At 38.6% G+C, this 17,994-nt stretch overlaps 1 protein-coding gene across 1 annotated transcript; it reads right to left on the bottom strand.

The window, feature by feature from the left end:
* Positions 1-1,066: 1,066 nt before the first annotated feature.
* On the bottom strand, positions 1,067-14,048 carry LOC138805653 (prostaglandin-E(2) 9-reductase-like). Its single transcript, XM_069990559.1, has 9 exons — positions 13,908-14,048; positions 11,025-11,192; positions 9,755-9,871; positions 8,703-8,780; positions 8,018-8,140; positions 5,205-5,314; positions 4,783-4,948; positions 2,703-2,785; positions 1,067-1,331 (listed from the first exon to the last, which is right to left on the bottom strand). The coding sequence occupies exons 1-9, from the start codon at positions 13,989-13,991 to the stop codon at positions 1,289-1,291; spliced, it is 972 nt and encodes a 323-aa protein (XP_069846660.1). The 5' UTR covers positions 13,992-14,048; the 3' UTR covers positions 1,067-1,288.
* Between the last annotated feature and the right edge of the window lie 3,946 nt (positions 14,049-17,994).

Here is a 17,994-nt window from a genome sequence, read left to right as displayed (position 1 = left end):
CTTTCTTTCATTTTTGTTGGTAGTGGGGATTGAACTCTGGTCCTGGGAGCTATCCTTCAGCTCCTCCCCTCAAGGTGAGTGCTCTACCACTTGAGCCACAGCACTACTTCTGGTTTTCTGGTGGTTAATTGGAGGTAAGAGTCTCACGGACTTTCCTGCCTACGCTGGCTTTGAGCCGTGATCCTCAAATCTCAGCCTCCTGAGTAGCTAGGATAACAGGCGTGAGCCACCAGCACCCATTCATGTGGCCACTTTTTATGAATCCGTGGGCCTACTTCTATCAGAACATTTCCCTAGAACCTTTCTTTACCTCCAACTTCACTACTGGACAGAACCACCAACCCGGATTTCTCACATACATGGATTGCATCCTTTGCTTTGCTAGAAGGAACTTTTGGGATTTTTCTAATTTTTGCTCAATCTAGGTAGAACTAAAATGCATGTTTTTCCATAAATTCCTTTAATTTCTACTTTATTACCTTACAAGAGATGGCTAAGGGGAAACCTTACATATCCAAATACAAAGGCGGTCACATCCTATGGAAGATGCAGTGGATGGAGGTACACTGACCAAGATGCACTGTGCCTATGAACTGATTTCTGCAGTTCATGACCTTACTGAACATTATCCATAAATAAACAGAAATTAAAATATCTAATTTGTTAAATTTTGGAATAGGTGGCTAAAATTTGATATAATAGAATATGTGGTGGAATTCAAATGGGAACTGGTAAATCATTTATTAATGAATTATTATAAACACTGAGAGATTGTAATGTAATAGTGGAAAATAATGAATATATGAGTCAATGATGTAATATCACACTATATGTATTATAAATACACATGTATGAAAACAAATTTTATTCTTTTCTAAAGAGAAGACTGTATGATTATTAAATCTCATATGTGATTTCTAATCTCAAAATAATGGTGATCAATTTGTAGTCTGAGAGAAAATGACTAGCATGGTCCCTGATACCTGTCTATACACTTCTGGCCAAATCAGTTTGGGTTATTTATAGAAGGTGAGAGGGGGGAAACATGAAAGTGACAAAGACAGTGTTAGGAAGAATCTTTAGGGAAACAACTTTGCGTTTATTTCAGAAAGTGATGACAATGTACAGCCTTCTCTTCCAGCCTAGGGGACTCAGCTTTAGCTGAGTGAAACCACTGAGCATCACCAATGGAGTGGAACAGATATATCCAAAGGGCAGAGCCACAAGGCCTCCCAAGACCCTCTCCACACAGGAGCTTCAAGCAGAAGACGTCACACAGGCCTCCATTTCAGTATTCATCAGAAAACGGATAATTAGGGTGACCAAGAAGGCTACAAAGACAAAGAATGCAAATCATGAGCTCTAGGATCTGTTTTTAGAGAAGATATTATATCTATAGAACTATTATTCCATTGGAAATCATGACATGACCAGATCAGGTGAGAATTTGCTGTTCTAATTTTTATGACTATGACTTTATGTAGCATGCTTTTACAATATAAAGACTAAATTTTTTCTGGCCTTCTCTCTTGCTTAGAAAGAACATAACACAATGCAGAATCTGTGAACCTTGATACATTTTATTTTTCTTTATTGTTTCTGTCAACCTTCCAAAGCAAAGAAAGGAAAAATAGTCCTTTCTACCTCATTTCTCAAGGAGGATGGAAGCTGCTTTTATCAAGTTTACTACAGAAGTAATTCCATCCTTTACCAACATGAAAATTACTATAAAGTGTGTGATTCATGGTTAGGAATTTCACCCCTGGTTTACTAATTTATTGATTACTCTCTGCCCATTGCAAAAAACCTACTAGGTGAGATTCAGATATGGAAAGAATATCATTTAACATAGACACTTCTATATCTTGCCAGATGATTGGTAGATTTATCATAAAAAACACAAAGGATAAAGTGATTAAAAATCAGCATCTGTCAAGATTTTTTTGAGGGGGGCGGGTCGGGTCATAGGCCTGAACTCTGGGCCTGGGCGCTGTCCCTCAGCTCTTCAGCTCAAGGCTAGCGCTCTACCACTTGAGCCACAGCACCACTTCCAGCTTTTTTTTCTGCTTATGTGGTGCTGAGGAATCGAACCTAGGGTCTCATGCATGCAAGGCAAGTGCTCTACCACTGAGCCACCTTCCCAGCCCTGTCAAGATATTTAATAGGTGATGAGAACTACTGACTGATTGCCACATGAGAGCATTGTGTTATGATGTCTCTACCTTACCCTTTATTTTTCTCTATAGTAATTACATATATATGTATATGTATCTCCTAATTTTTAACCTCAGGCAATTCTAAATTTTGAGTCCCCTTTCAAATGTATTAAATTTATTTCCAATATAAATTAAAATCTCCACAGACACATGCAGGATATATTCTTTATGTATCCTCATTTAGAATCCATGTTCAGTGTCATATTCTACACACCTAGAACTTGAGGAAGGAATTAAAATTTTTGTAGTAACTATGTATTTTCTTCAACAATTGAGCTTTTCCTCCTTCACTTCCCATGGTTTTGAATCTCTCTTCTCAAAGTATTTCTATTCACCACATTACAAAATGCATATTTCAGAAATGCAAAAGCAAGTATTCTGTTTTCTGCTTCCATGGAAACCTTTTAAGATCCAAGGCAGTGTTTGGGAAGGAAGGGCCTTGAAAAGAAAAGAAAGTGAAGCAATATCTTTAACAAAGTTACTTACAATGGAGCAGGAGCATATCTAAAATTTCTGTTCAGGCCATCTAGGACTTTCACATCCTCTAAAGGCAACTGGAATTCAAAAATCTACAACACAAATGAAAGTTTTTAGTATACCTAGCCTGTGTTTTTGTTAGTCTTGAAACTTCTAGTCAATCAGATTCAATGAAATCCAAAAAATGTTTGAAATGTCTAATGCTTTCTAAAACCTATGAAACACATAAAGAACAAATGCTACTCAGGTGATGATTAAAGAAAAGTCCCTTTAAGATTAAATTTAGGACACCCTAAACATCAAAGTGACTTTCAATAAATGCTAAAATATTGAAACAAATGTGTCCCCAAATCCTTGTTAACTTCCTGACATGGTGTATACATGTGTGTGTGTGTGTGAGAGAGAGAGAGAGAAACAGAGACAGAGACAGAGACAAAGACAAAGATAGAGACAGACATACAGATGGATGGACAGATGGATGGATGGATGGGCAGATAGACAGACAGACAAACAGACAGGCAGGCCAGCAGAGAAACAGTTTCAACAAGGTAACAATTGCTTAATATTATAATAACCAAAGATTCAAATCCTTAATGTTTCAAAAAGTTAATTCTCTTCAGATTGACAATTTCAGTACAGTATTTGGCAATTTGAATATATAAACACTTTGTGAGGACAGAGTTTGAAAATGTGTCTTTAAATTTTATGTGACACTCAAAAAGCCGTTATAATTACTATTTTTTGTGCTTGTCCTAGGGCTTGAACTCAGGGCCTAGGCATTATCCCTGAGCTTTATCTGCTCAAGGCTACCACTCTACTACTTGAACCACAGCATAACTTCCAGATTGTTGATGGCTAACTGTAGATAGGCCCATGAGTTCCAGGCTGCCTTCAAGCAATCCTCAGATCTCTGCCTTCTGAGTAGCTAGGTGTACAGATGAGAGCCACCGGTACACAGCCCATGTTATTTTTAAATAATAAAAATGTAAGGCAAGCTTATTTTCCCCTATAATTTATGCAGTTGGAGATAAGAAATGAGACAATTAGAAAACAATTGAAGATAGAATGGAGACAAGTAAAGTTTATGAAAAGCTATTCCAGAAAATGCATCACAATCTGAAAGGCTCACACTGAGAATACACAATTTGGCAAACAGAACATAAGAAGGCCTCCCAGTAATTCATACTTCCTTGTCTCTGCACTCCTACATGATTCTGAAATTTCTTCCACTGTGAATTCTTGTCAGTTCCCTCACCCCTTGAATTTTGCCTGTTTTGTAATTTGCATTGATTGTTAGAAATGAGCAAAAGCAATAATGTGACCATGTTAAACCTATGCCTAAAAGGCTTTGCAAGTTCTCATAGAGTTGGTAGGGTACTATGTGAAGAGAAGAATCTGGGCTAGTTGGTTGGTAGATGAAAACTAGAGTTGGGAACCTCAGGAGGCTGACTAATTAATAATAGAAGGTCTTCAAATCCTACCATACATGACAGTAGTTTCTTGACTAACATGTGAGCAAACTTAACTTAGACAGAAAAACTTGGATGAGTTCAGGCTTGAGCAATGGCAAAATTTCAAGCTAAAGAATCATGAACCTAAATGTAGTTTGTACTAAGAGGATTGTTTAAGGGGTGATTAATACTACAAGGATCCACAATCTAGAAAAATGAGCAAAATAGAAAGGATTCCTATCTTGAAGGAAGACCCTCAAAATGAAAACCTAATCCATCATAGCTAGAAGGAAGTGCAAACCACAACTATCATAATTTCAGTCATCTAAATTACCTAATCCAAATCCTTCTTTTCAGGAATTGGAGAAAATACATCCCTTGCACATGAATTCAAAGTACACTGCTGACTTCATGCTGAAATCCAAATCGGTGTGCCCTCTCCAATCCCTCTTTGAGTATGCTGTACTGTTTCTTAGTTGAGCTGGGGGTAAGAGGATTACAAGAGTTCCTGCAATCTCTTATCCACAGGAACCATGAGGGGCCATAATTTATGCTAAACTGTGCTCAGAGGATCCATGGCCGTATACATGCAAAGAATTCTTTCCAGGAGACCTGATGCCCACAGCACCACTCATCACCTGTATGTCCTCTTTTATCTCCTTGTCTTTGACACTCTGAACCAAGGTCACAACCCCACGTTCCAGTTGGTAGCGAAGAGCAATCTGAGCTGGACTTTGATTGTGCTTTTTTGCCAAGGCAACAAGCACTGGATCATTCAAGAGAACTGGAGCACTTGCGTCCACCCTGGAAGTAAAGGCAGAAAGGCTGAAATGCACAGGCCCAGTACTCACATCTTTGGGAAACTTGCAAAACATGCCAGAATACCCCACTCTCCACCAGGACTAGGCCAGAATAGAAGGGACAGCATCTATGAGGGCTTCCTCTGAAATGTGAATTCTTCCCTGACCCAATTTAAAATGAACCCTGACAACTAAGCACATAGGATTAAACAATGCAGCCACAGTGGTATTTTATGGAAACCTGATATTGTACTAATTACCATCGTTTAGGTCGTTGAGATCCCAGGGCACAATAGGCAACCAGCACAATGTCCTTGGATTTGCAGAAATCCAGAAGCTTGCTCTGGTTGAGGTAGGGATGACACTCTACCTGTGCATAGGCAAGATAGAAGAGAATGCAATACATATATGTGTGTGTGTGTGTGTGTGTGTGTGTATATATATATATATATATCACATTATATATATTTACACACACACCACACACATACAAACACGATGGAATTCTACTTATCTATTAGAAAGAAAGATAATGTACTATTCATAAGGAAATTTAAAGACTTAGAAAAAATCATCTTAAATAAGTGAGACCCATAGAAACAAAGGTTGCACTGCCTCCTTCATTTTACAACAGATTGAATGTAACTTTAAATCTATATGTAAACATGTTGGATGGTATGCAAATGGCGACAGATTAAATGAGGTGTAAGAGACCCTATGAAGAGCTCCAATAGAATCAAAGACTAGGTCAAAGCTCAACCAAATCAGCACCAGGAAACAAGTACCTGCAAGAGGGGGGTGGGGCCAAGAGGAGAACACAAAAGAATGGGGAATATGGAGAGAACCCAGTCAAGAGTTCATAGTGCATACTACAAAATTAAGAAAAGTAAGGGAAGGGGTGGTTCGAAAGGGAGTGAGAATGTTGAAGGGGGATGATACTGATCAAAATGCAGTGTATTCATTAACTGTGTTGTTATATGGCACCTCCTTTGCACTTCAAGATAATAAAAAAATAAAACTGAAGTATGTCATCTTACATGAAACATCAATGTTGGCACAAAGGAGAAAGTAAACAGAGCTGAACAATAATGCAAACCTGTACAACATTACATTTGTTCTGAAATCATCAATAAATCAAGAGTTTGGTTAATGATTCATGACATCACTACAAGTGAAGGACAGAAGGACTAGGTTGGTGGCATTTGCTGGTGACACTTGGTCTGATTTATGCATTAACAGTAATAAAGAGTAATCTCCATTCTGACTCACTGAGTGAAATGCAATGTCATCTTGATTCAAAGCAAATGTCCTACAATGAGAACAAACACATTTCCCTTCCCCCTCTCAATGGTGGATAAAATTACTTTAACTCACTTCTAAGAACAGTGATTTTTGAATTGGAATATATCAACGTATCTGTCTTTCAGAAATAATTGTCGCTTATCTTTATGTAATGAGTAATTTGTTTGCGTGATACAAAGAAACGTAAATGGATTAGATTTAATTAAAACCATCATTACTCACAAACTCCAAGGAGGCATCTAATTCTCCCAAAAATCAATCAATACTCTTCAAGTATTAATGTGAAATAACTTGAAAGTTAATTTTGAAATAAGAACTTCACTATTGACAGCCAGGCTAGTATTAACTACACAGGAAACCAACCAAATATTCACAAAGAAGAGTTCTGGCTGGGCCTTTTTAATAAAATGATAGCACACTTCCTATCATGGTAGTATTTGAGAGATGCAGTATCCCAAAGAATATTTCTGGCCCAAAATGTTGGAACTTAATCTAATAAAAACTCAAGTCTTATTCTAATTGACAAACCCTTGAAATGCAAAAAACTCAATGATGTTATAAGACAAAAATGTAATAAACCAAAATATGTGAAAAGCTATTAGCTTTGTATTTCAAAGACACAGATGAGGTGATTCATTGGGCTTACAAGAGCTTGAGAAGCACACCACAAGGGAACATATAGATGAGAGTGGGAACTCAGAAAGAGAGAACTGTGAGAGGTTTCAGAAATCCACAGGAAATATGAATGTACGTTGGATTGAAATGAGCTAAGGAAATTATCGTTAATTCTCTTGGATGTACTCACAGGATTATGATTGACTGTGTATAAGAGAATGTCTTCATTCTTACATGTCCCTGAGGTCTCTGGAGATTTCTATAGCTTATGTTGAAGAAATTCAACAAAATACTAGAGAGAGATATGCAGATCAACCCACAGAAATCCTCTGAAATGTGACAACATGTCAGCTATGTGGGATAAAGATTAAAACATATGAACAAAAACAAATACTAAAATTCATTAACCTTGTAAATATTCATATTGTGAATTCCAAATGTTGTACCATTGTATAAAAGTTGAGCAATTTGTAACCTTTATTTCCAATCAAAAGTCCTTACCCCATGCCTGGAAGGAGTCAGAAAGTAAATGACAGCACAGAATCAAGAACAGGACAAATATACTTAAAATCTGATTAGCAGTCAGAAAGCAAAGAGAAGCAAAGAAACTAAAAAGTTTTCAGGCATGGAGTCAGCTCTACGTTCTGTGATAAGTTCCCCAGCACCCATTTCATGCACCATTAATATCACTATATACAGATGACACAACAGTCTAACCTGCATGCCTTTCCCATTTGTCTTTTATAGGTGTGATCCAGACCACTAAAGCCAGGGATAAAAAAACACAGGAGAGAAGCATCCAAACTCCACACAAGCAATAACCAGTCACATATTTCCCTCTCTTTCTTTGCTGTGCATTGTTTCCACAGGTGTCTTTGTTATACAGAGTTCCTCCTAGACCACCTTCACCCTTCTAACATTTATAATTCTTCATAGATGAATACTAAATGAAATGATATAGAATCATATTATTTGGACACTAAAACTTTTACTGGCAGAACCACAACTGAGCGTTTTCCATATCTATTGAGTCTTCTAAAATCTTCTGTGCTACAGATAAAAGATGGACGGAGTGAGGATAAGGAAAGGAGTATTTGACAGAAATACCTATGCAAGAAAATAAATGCAAGAATTAGAGGAGACTGAGGCAGCTCACCTGGTTGCAGACAGGCTTGTACTTGAGCCCTGGCTTGTTCAAAATCATCTCCAGCTGCCTGCGGTTGAAGTTAGACACCCCGATGGACTTGGCCAGTCCTGCATCCTTACATTTCTCCATGGCCTAGGGGAGAAATGGTTATAAAGACTCACTTGCACAGATGTGAGCTTGAACAACTTACACATACACACACACACACACACACACACACACACACACACACACACACACACACACACACACACACAGAGTCACGGAATGGGAGTGTTACTCAGTGGTTGATCACTTGCCCAGCATGTACAAGACCCTTGAACTAGGAAAAAGAAAAAAAGAAAAATGAGGAGAAGGAAAGAGCACTACCTAAAAGTGATAATGAAGCTAACTAGAAATCATTTTGAAGAAGAAAAAGTGGTAATAATAATCAAAGAGTAAGAGGCAGGAAAAGAATTTCTATTTTACCATGTTAGAAAAGGAAACTATATATGTGACCCAAGATTTTCAATTCTTCTTCTCTCACACACTATTAGATTCCATTAGTGGATCCTTCACATCCACTGCAGGAAAACACCATCGTCAATACAGTGAATTTCAACCCCCAAGGTTATCCATCCCATTCTATACCATGGAGACATGATCAAGCTCTCCCTGTCCAGCTTCCTCTGTAGTCTCTCCTTCAAGTACTCACTTCCCATGTGGCCAAAAGGTCCACTGTGTCCAACATTGACTTTCCATGTTCATCTGTTGGAAAATCTTCCTTCCCTGGCTAGAAAAGAAGGACTTACATCAATCCCATTCAATCACCCAAACCTGAGTATGCATGAAAATAAGTGGAGACCATACCACACCTGATATCCATGAAAAGGCTTGCATGTGAAGTCCTAAAAAAATCTCTGGGCTATTCCATTCTCTTAGATCAATAAAATATATTATCAAATATTTTCACAGGTCCACTGTTCGATATGTTATCCTCTGCCTACTCCTAAAGCTTCTTTTGGTGAAATGCCTTATTTTTAAAACAGAGAAAGTCAGTAGTTGCATTTTCTTGTCTACCACAAACATACCTATTGATGACCCAGACTAAACAACTGGCACTGTTTATAATACTCCTGAATCCAAAGGAAGGTGTATGAAACAAAGAAAATTTTGTGCATAAATGATTTTGATGGTCAAAGATCCAGACATACTATGAAGAATTAGAGAGCATGAAGCTTGAACTATCTCAAAGTCACATTTGCCACCAAGAGAAAAAGCTGGGACAAAAATCCAAGCAAATCACTAATAATGCAGACAAACATGGTACATGAGTACAGTCATTTCTGAGGTCTACTTCTAAACTGTTAATTTAGTGTTCACTACATTTTTTGGTCTTTTCAATGTTGTATAATTTTCCTAGGGAAATGTGTAAAACATATTCAGTACATACACATTTCTAAGTGTTCTAAGAAATTGATGGTTAGACCATCAAAATTAGTCATAAAAAATTCATGTAAAAAATTATTAAGATGGGCTGGGAAGGTGGCTCAGTGGTAGAGCACTTGCCTTGCATGCTCGAGGCCCTGGGTTCGATTCCTCAGCACCACATAAACAAAAAGAAAAAAGCCGGAAGTGGCGCTGTGGCTCAAGTGGTAGAGCGCTAGCCTTGAGCTGAAGAGCTGAGGGACAGCACCCAGACCCAGAGTTCAGGCCCCATGCCCGGACCCAAAAAAATAATAATTATTATTAAGATAAATTGCCTACCTTCATTGGTACTGGATAATGAATGAGATAGAGATCAACATAGTCCAATTGTAGTTTTTCTAGGGACTTTTCCAGGTTAGATCGGACCATTTCTGGACGATGGAAAGTGCACCAAAGCTGAAGCGAGTCAAGAATAGAATTTCATTGAGTTAATAAGTAATTCAAGTTGAGGCATTAATTTTACCTAATATTGATACATTTTGTCCTGCATTGAAACTGATGTTCATAAGGAAAGGTGTACCTTTCAATCTTGAGTTTCCTTTCATCTGACCTATTGACCATGTTTGACTATTATTATCAAATCTAAGAACAAATGTCTAGAGGGATAAATTTTTATGAAGCAATAATAACATTCAACGTATGAACTCTGTTTCCATCCATTTACATAACTAAGCGGTTAGCACCTTCCATTTACATGGTTGAAGGAATTACGTTTTCATGTGTGTTGGACACTCGTTTGCAGCATCTTGTTTATTATCCAAAAACTTTTTATATTTTCTTTAAAACTTTGAAATGTAAAAACTGATGTTATGAATGATAAGAAATGTCAGAAAGTTGTCCAGTTCTGAATAAGGAAAAACATACTTTGATCAGATCTCTTTGGGGTTTCACTGCCCATGCTTAATAACTTTGCATTGAAATGAGGCTCTTAAAAGTAAAGGGGCGTGTGTCTCTATCTCCCTTCCAGAATACCCACACTCTGTTTGAGTGTGCCTCTGTCCTTCTGTTTGTCTTTTTTTGTGTGTTTATTTTTGTTGGTCTTGGGCTTGAACTCTGGGACTGGGAACTGTCCCTCAACTCTTAAGCTCAAGGCTAGCACTCTACCACTTGAGCCACAGCACCACTTCCGGTTTTCTGGTGGTTTGCTGGAGATAAGAGTCTCACAGACTTTCCTGCCAGGGCTGGCTTTTGAACCACAATCCTCAGATCTCAGCCTCCTGAGTAGCTAGGATTACAGGCATGAGCCCAGCTTGTTTGTCTGTCTTCTTTTGGTCTGTCTTTCTGTGTGTTTGCTTGCTTATTCACTCAATAAAGCTCCCATCACGTTTTCTTACCAAATAAAGGAGAAATTAAAGCTAAAATTTATACACAGTAAGTAAAAAAAATCATTATCTCCCAATGACTCTTACTGGGTATTAGAAGTGAATAAAATGCAAAAAAGTGTTGTACCAATAAGTAATTTTCACAAGTAAGCACTGATTAAATAACACAATTTCATCTCTCAACATTGCATCATTCATTTGCATACTTACACACTATAGACCAATACCTTTGAGGTGAGGAATATGTCTTCCCTCTTCACAATGCCCTCTTGGATCTTGCCTCGAATGGCCTGCCCTACCTCCTCTTCTACTTGGTAAGAATAAGCAGTGTCAATATGGCGGAAGCCGGCATCTATGGCTAACTTGACACCCTCCAACGTCTGACTCTTCGGGAGCTAGAAGAGCAGCCAAAATATCATGAGAGGTAGCTCCAAGTGAACCATGTGGACAGTTCCTTGACTAGAAGGAAGTTTCTAATTATAGTTTTCTTCAGACCACTCAATTGCTCACAAGAGATTATTTTTCTCTTCAGCAAGATGGGATAGAATCTCCAACACAGATCTAAGAGGACACAGGCAGATGGAGTTACCTTCAGAACAACAGACTTTGGAAAATACCTTTGGTGAATTCTGCATTTGAGGTACTGGAATTCAACCGACTTTTGTTTCTTTTCCTATTTTAAAGCAAGAATTTTATATCCTAAAAAGTCTTCAGAATCAAGTAATCTTAGTTAATTTTTGGCATCAGAAGACTCCAGGAATATTTCAGAATATTAGAATAATCATGTGATAATTATAGTGAGGTCACCAAGAAAATTAACACAGAAGTGTATTTATGACAAAATACTGAAAAATATGCTGCGAATTTATATGATGCTCTCCATGAAGATGTACGGTATCATCTATTACCCAACAAGGGAGATGTTGTCTACAAAGAAAGCTACTAATTATTTACTGAGTTTCACAGTCTAATTTCCAGGATACACAAAAATTCAGTGTGCTAACGGAAAATAATACATAAATAATTTCACTCTTTGTACCAGTGGTTTAGAAAAATCTACCATCTTACAGTTTATGATAAAGTACAAGTGCCAAACCGAGCCAAGCAGACACTTTGACAAAGAGCATTGTGTGATATAACTCTTGTCTACATATCTTTTCTCTCCATTTTATAGATCTAAACATGAAACTAACCAGGAAAATATACTCATTAGATACATTTTTTTAAAAAAGAGAAGACGTTATCTTCATCACGTAAGGAATTTTTCATGTTAGTTCCAGTCTTTAAAACCAAATTTCTTTGTTAAAGGAAGATATGAACTAAGGTTTAAAATGATTGTTTTACCAATTTGGATAAAGATGTGAAATTTCATATCATAAAGAGTAAAAAAAAGTTTAAAAAATAAAAGTAAAAAAATTACTGTGTAGCTGGGCACTGGTGGCTCACGCCTGTCATCCCAGCTACTAAGGAGACTGAGATCTGAGGATTACAGTCGGAAGCCAGCCCTGGCAGAAAGGCCATGAGATGCTTATCTCCAATTAACCTCCAAAAAACTGGAACTGGCACTGTAGCTCAAGTGGTAGAGTGCTAGCCTTAAGAAAAAAAAAAAAAGCCCTCAGGAACAGTGTCCAGGCCCTGAGTTCAAGCCCCATGACTGACATAAAATATGCAATGCAGAACTAAGGGCATAGCTGAAAAGGTGTGCAGAACAGTCAATCTTTCACTGCTGCTAATTAACCAATCAAGCAGCAATCTAAAAAGGACTTTAGACTACATAATGCCTTTTACTGCCCTTGCCTGCTATCATACCAGACTTTCTGAGGTATAAATGGACTCAAAGGCTTTACAAAGCAGAGGCTATAGTGGAGTCCTTGGTTCTCCCCTGACCTCCATCCTACTGTACTCTCCAAAGACTTACAGGTTCACTATTTCTCTTCGGAAATTTCCTAAAATCTTTCAGGAAGCAAAGCTATGGATTCAAGTTTCAGGGAACTCATCTGTATCAGGTAACTTCTGTGGAAAGTTATAGAACATACATTAAGAAGGACCACTAGCTCATACATACCCTTATTATGTCCCAATCCTGCTAACACTACATGGATAATGTCAGGTAAATTTCCAGCAGTTGAGGTAAGGTAAAGTGTGAGATGGAAGCCAGAAGTCATCCATGAGAAACAAATAGAATTCTTGCCCACTTCCTGGGATGTCTTGTAGGACAGGAGGATCTACCATTTTCCCTACACCACTCCCACCAAGTGTCAAAGTGACCAAAGGTCAGCCTGGGGCTTCTGTGCTTGAAGCCTTGACAATCTCTTTTTTAAAGGGACATTGCACAGTGATTTTCTACCATCTTGCCCTTTGCAACTTCTTGATCAGGGACCTTTTATTAGTATTCTAATTAATTGATTATTATGACTTCTTAATGCTCTGAAAGATTCTGCACACCGGGTCTTTGAATCAGGATTCCCACTTCCTGATTCCTCCAAAGAGTATATTCTCAAAAAGAAAAACCCAAAACTTGGTATATTCTTCCCCCCTATACAATTGCACCCCCCTCCATTCTTTTGTTGACAAGATAATTAAATCCTAGTGCTCTCACACCCTGCGGTGAAAATGGTGCATGGAAATTCTACTTAGCCCAGGTCCAATATTGGCTCTGAGAGGTTTAAGGTTCCCCTAAACCTGAACAGCAGTGCCTCTCCATCTTTTATTCTGTTTACTATTCTTATCAACTTTACTGATTTCTCTATATCTTGCCTTCTATAACTCTTCATGAACTATAGAAATAAACACAGAAACTATTCCAGTTGCAATCAATATCCAAGCAAGGAAGCTGGCAGGCAGTGTTCTTGAAGAATGACTTTCCTTTTTTCCTCCATGCTGGGACACAAATCAAACACAGAGGAAAATATGATGTGCAGTATGTGATTAAATATTCTGGCTCTAAAAGTCTTCTCCCTTTTACATGGCTTAGCTCTAACCTGGAAAATAAACCTGAGAACCAAGTGAGTCCCAGTACTCATACAAGAAATGGATGTGTTCACAGCACAGATCAACTTCCTCTCATCCTAGTTATTTTCCTTTGAACCATTCACCAAACGATGACTTACCTCTTCAGGTGTGTAGGTGCCAAAGCCCAGAACAGGGATCAAGTGACCATCACTTAGTGTCACGTAGGAGTGTTTGGAGTTCATTGTGGGTCTGTCTTCTGGCTAAGCAGCTAAACACAATGTGTTTCTTCTCTTGCAGGGCAGTCAGTAAGTCATAGCCCTGCCTGCTAATGAATAACCAAAGGTACTGTTTATCTAATGGCACATTATCTGCAGAGGCAGTGAAGTTATGAAACTGAAAAGACTAGGAAAAATGAGGTATGGTCAGCTAACAGCAAATACAGGAGATTTTCCTTCATGTACTTAAGAACAAAAGTCGTTTGGGGAGAAAGGAAGCAGGATAACTTATGGAAATTGAGGCCTGGTGTAGGCAACTCAGAAATATTGTATCTAGAAATTTAGAAATGCTATCTTTGCTTCAAAGAGAGGCAACTGAATACATTCTTTCCTAAGGGATGCATTTCTCACCCAACAATTCACAACTGCCTGACAGGATGCCCCAAAATGCAGATAGCAGGACATCTCCTTGTTTCATAAGGATCTGTTTTATGGCAGAATGTATTCTTACCTGGAAACTCAGAGAATAGCACCAGGTGTTGTTAAAGCAAAGAAAAAGCACCTAGCTTTGTTTAACTTAAAGCCAGATCCCATGCCTTTACCTATATATACCCAACAGCCCAAGTTGCTATGTGTCTTTCTGGATGTCTCCTTATGCGTGTCTGTGTCTGTGTCTTTGTGTCCCTGAGAGCATCCAACGTCTGCTGGAGTGTGCCCTTGACCTTCTGTTTGTCTGCTTTTTGTCTGTCTGTTTCCTTGCTTGTTTACTTAAGCTCTGCCAAGTTTTCTTACCATTGTGACTTATCCAGAAATTCTTATTCTGCAATCAAAGTCCAGAAGTCAGTGACTGAAGTCAGTGAAGAATTCTATATTTAAAGGGGAGCTTCACTATACTTCCCCTCTGTCTGGTAACAGTTAAAGTAATATTTTAACCAGATATGGTGGTTCATGCCCATAATCCCAACTTTTGGAAAGTGAGGCAGGCACATTATGCATTTGAATCCAGTCTTGTCTGCTTAGGAAATCTTACTCAGAAAAAAATTAATAGTAGAAAAAAAAACACCAGACACATGTGAAAAAGAAGTTGAAACCAATCAGTTATTTTGTTAAACAAATAAAATTAATCTATGTTCAACTTTTGTGCCACTGTAATATAATTTTCAACAGCTTCTTTGAATACTAAGCATATTTATGTTCTTCAAGTATAATTGTGTTGTAAGGGAGTTCAGTCAGCAAGAAACAGAGAAGTCACATCTTGTGAGGTCAAATTGGGAGTCTTTATTGGAAAGCTGGTGTCTGAAGGTAGACTCCTGTCTCAAAAGACCTGCAGCCCAGTACAAAGCTTAAACAAAGCTTTTAAAGACAAAAACTACATGCTTGGGGTGGAGACCACACCCAACAAAAGCAGACCTTATGTGGGAATACTCAGGTACCTGCAAAACTGTCCATCTATGGAAGTAGCTCAGAGGTCAGCTCATACTTTCCATATAGGGAGGTACTTAGAGGCTACTCAGAAGCCAGTGAATCAAATGATTTAGGGAAGGAATCAAGGCAAAACCAGAGCATTCTATGTAACAAAGCTCTCCTAAGGCTAAAATAGCATGACATCTGCAATTCAAGGAATTGCTTCTCTCACCTCTAGACTTTTCAGAGCTGGGTGGGAAATCCCCTTCACCCAGCAAGGCACCAGGATGTCTGCAAGGACAAGGAATATCGCTCAAGCTTCTCACTTGAACACGTAGTTGTACATGTTTCACTGGCATAGAAGGTATTAAATTTACCTCCTAAATCACTTAAAATAATACTTGTATGTCTAACCATGGGTATCCAAGAGTAAATATTTTTACCTTAAATAGATATTTAAATGAAGTCTGACTCAGTTACTAAGTCAAAAAGCCAACTGTAAAGATCAGAAAACACAAATATAGAAATCTTCATAATAAAGATTTTTAGAAAAGAAAGACACAACAGCCTCTACATTCACTCTACCATGGCAACATAAGAATTAATCTAAAGATGTTCTCCCAGACATGATTGCTAGGTTTTTAAAGAAGAGGTGGCCAAGTAAGAACCACACGATGCACGTGGTATTTAGGTAAGGGGTAGGTTTATTCAGTAGACCAGTTGGTACCAGACCAGGTTGGCACTCCATGCGGCTGGCAAAGAGAACATCTGGCCCTGGGCTAGGCCTTATCTAGGGTAGGGGTGGGGAAAGGTGTGGCCAGGTAAAGGCAGGTGGGACCTCGTAAAAAAAGATGGGACCAGGTGGGAGAAAGGTGTGGCCACATCAAATCCAGGTGTGAACTCAGTGGATGTGGGTGTGACCTCTTCCAAGTTTGCCAGTATGCAGGTACTGGGTGGGGTCTGCTCACAGACCTTACCATTTTGTTTGGTTTGAGGGCCTTTTCTTCCACTGTGCCATGGAAAGCCGGTTGATGTTTTAACTGGTTGATGGTTTATAATTGACTGAATTGAATCGAAAACAGTAGATTTCTATTCTCTTTTTTGTCTGATTTTTATAAAGCATAGCCCTAGTCTTTTGAGAGTCCTGCATTCACATGAAATGAGATCCAGCATTTGCTCTCTTGTGAACATTACAGTCTCCTGCTCACATTGAACTCTGTTGTCCACAGTGATTCGTGGGCTGACAGGACAAAGCACGGTGTTTTAGACATAACACACTTGTTATGAGGCATTTTTCCAATGTGTGAGCAAACAAGATAAGTTATCTTAACTCTCTGTACACTGAAGTAACAGACCTTGATGGTTTTCTGCGGCTAAGGTCAAACTTAAGTCATACTGTGAAATCTTCCAGCTCTGAGAGAATCACATCAATAAATGAGGAGCTTTCAGATGGGACAAGGTTTTCTCCTAGCACAGTGACAGTTCAGTATTCATTCAGCCTGCCTTCCACTGACAGTTCTGTTAAGCTTTTTTCATTTGATACTTTTCTATAACTCTACTTACACTTTGAGATCTCCAAGCAGAGGACATTACTTTTTCCCCTTTGGGGCTGTAAACCATTATGGGCATCCAGTCCTCCAACGGGCAAAGCATGTGGGGCAATGAATATCTACGCAGATGAAAATCAGAGGAAAAACCTAAGTTCTTAGCTCTATGATCTGAAAAAAGAGAGTCTCCCTGAACAATAGTCATAAATAAGCATCATATTTTCCCCTTATATTTAACTTATAGACTTATATGTAAATATGTTGGGTGGTATGCAAGCGTATACATATGCATTAACTAAAATATGGTAGATTTAAGGAGAATACAAGCAGTGCAATTCCTTAAAAAGGCAAAGTTTGGCAAAATAAATGCTAGGGCATGGGGACTTGAAAGGGATAGGGTGTGGTCAAGGGAAAAAGGGTAGACAAATGAAGAGAGGAGGAGGGGGAGAAAGCAATTCAGAATTCAATGTACATGCTACAGAATTAAGAAGAGTGGGGAAATGAGAGGGGAGGGGTGGGGAAAAGTGAGAATGTTGAAGGGAGAGAGACTGATCAAGATATGTTGTTCTTATAACTGCTTTGTTAAATGGCAACTCCTTTGTGTAACTATATAAAGATAATTAAAAAACAAATGAGATCAAACTATAAATAGTCCAAATAATATTACCTTTTAGGAAATAAACAACTTTGGAGAAAAATATTAGACGTTTATATTAGAATATTAGAATATATAGAAGTGTGTTGGCGGTATAAATGTAAGAAGTCCATTAAGACACTCACCTGAAGACCTGGCACAGAAATTTTTTTTTTGGGTGGGGGGGGCGATCCGGTCGTGGGGCCTGAACTCTGGGCATGGGCACTCTCCCTCGGCTCTTCAACTCAAGGCTAGCGCTCTACCACTTGAGCCACAGCGCCACTTCCGGCTTTTTTCTTTTTTCTTTTTGTGGTGCTGAGGAATCAAACCCAGGGCCTCATGCATGCAAGGCAAACACTCCACCACTGAGCCACCTTCCCAGGCCCTGGCACAGAAATTTTAATGTTCCATTCTGGGTTTTTACGTGCTGGGGATATGGGTTTGG

This window comes from Dipodomys merriami, unplaced genomic scaffold, assembly GCF_024711535.1.
Source record: "Dipodomys merriami isolate MVZ:Mamm:240054 unplaced genomic scaffold, mDipMer1.0.p SCAF_4, whole genome shotgun sequence".
NCBI lineage: Eukaryota > Metazoa > Chordata > Mammalia > Rodentia > Heteromyidae > Dipodomys > Dipodomys merriami.
This window is presented reverse-complemented; position numbering and strand designations above follow the sequence as displayed.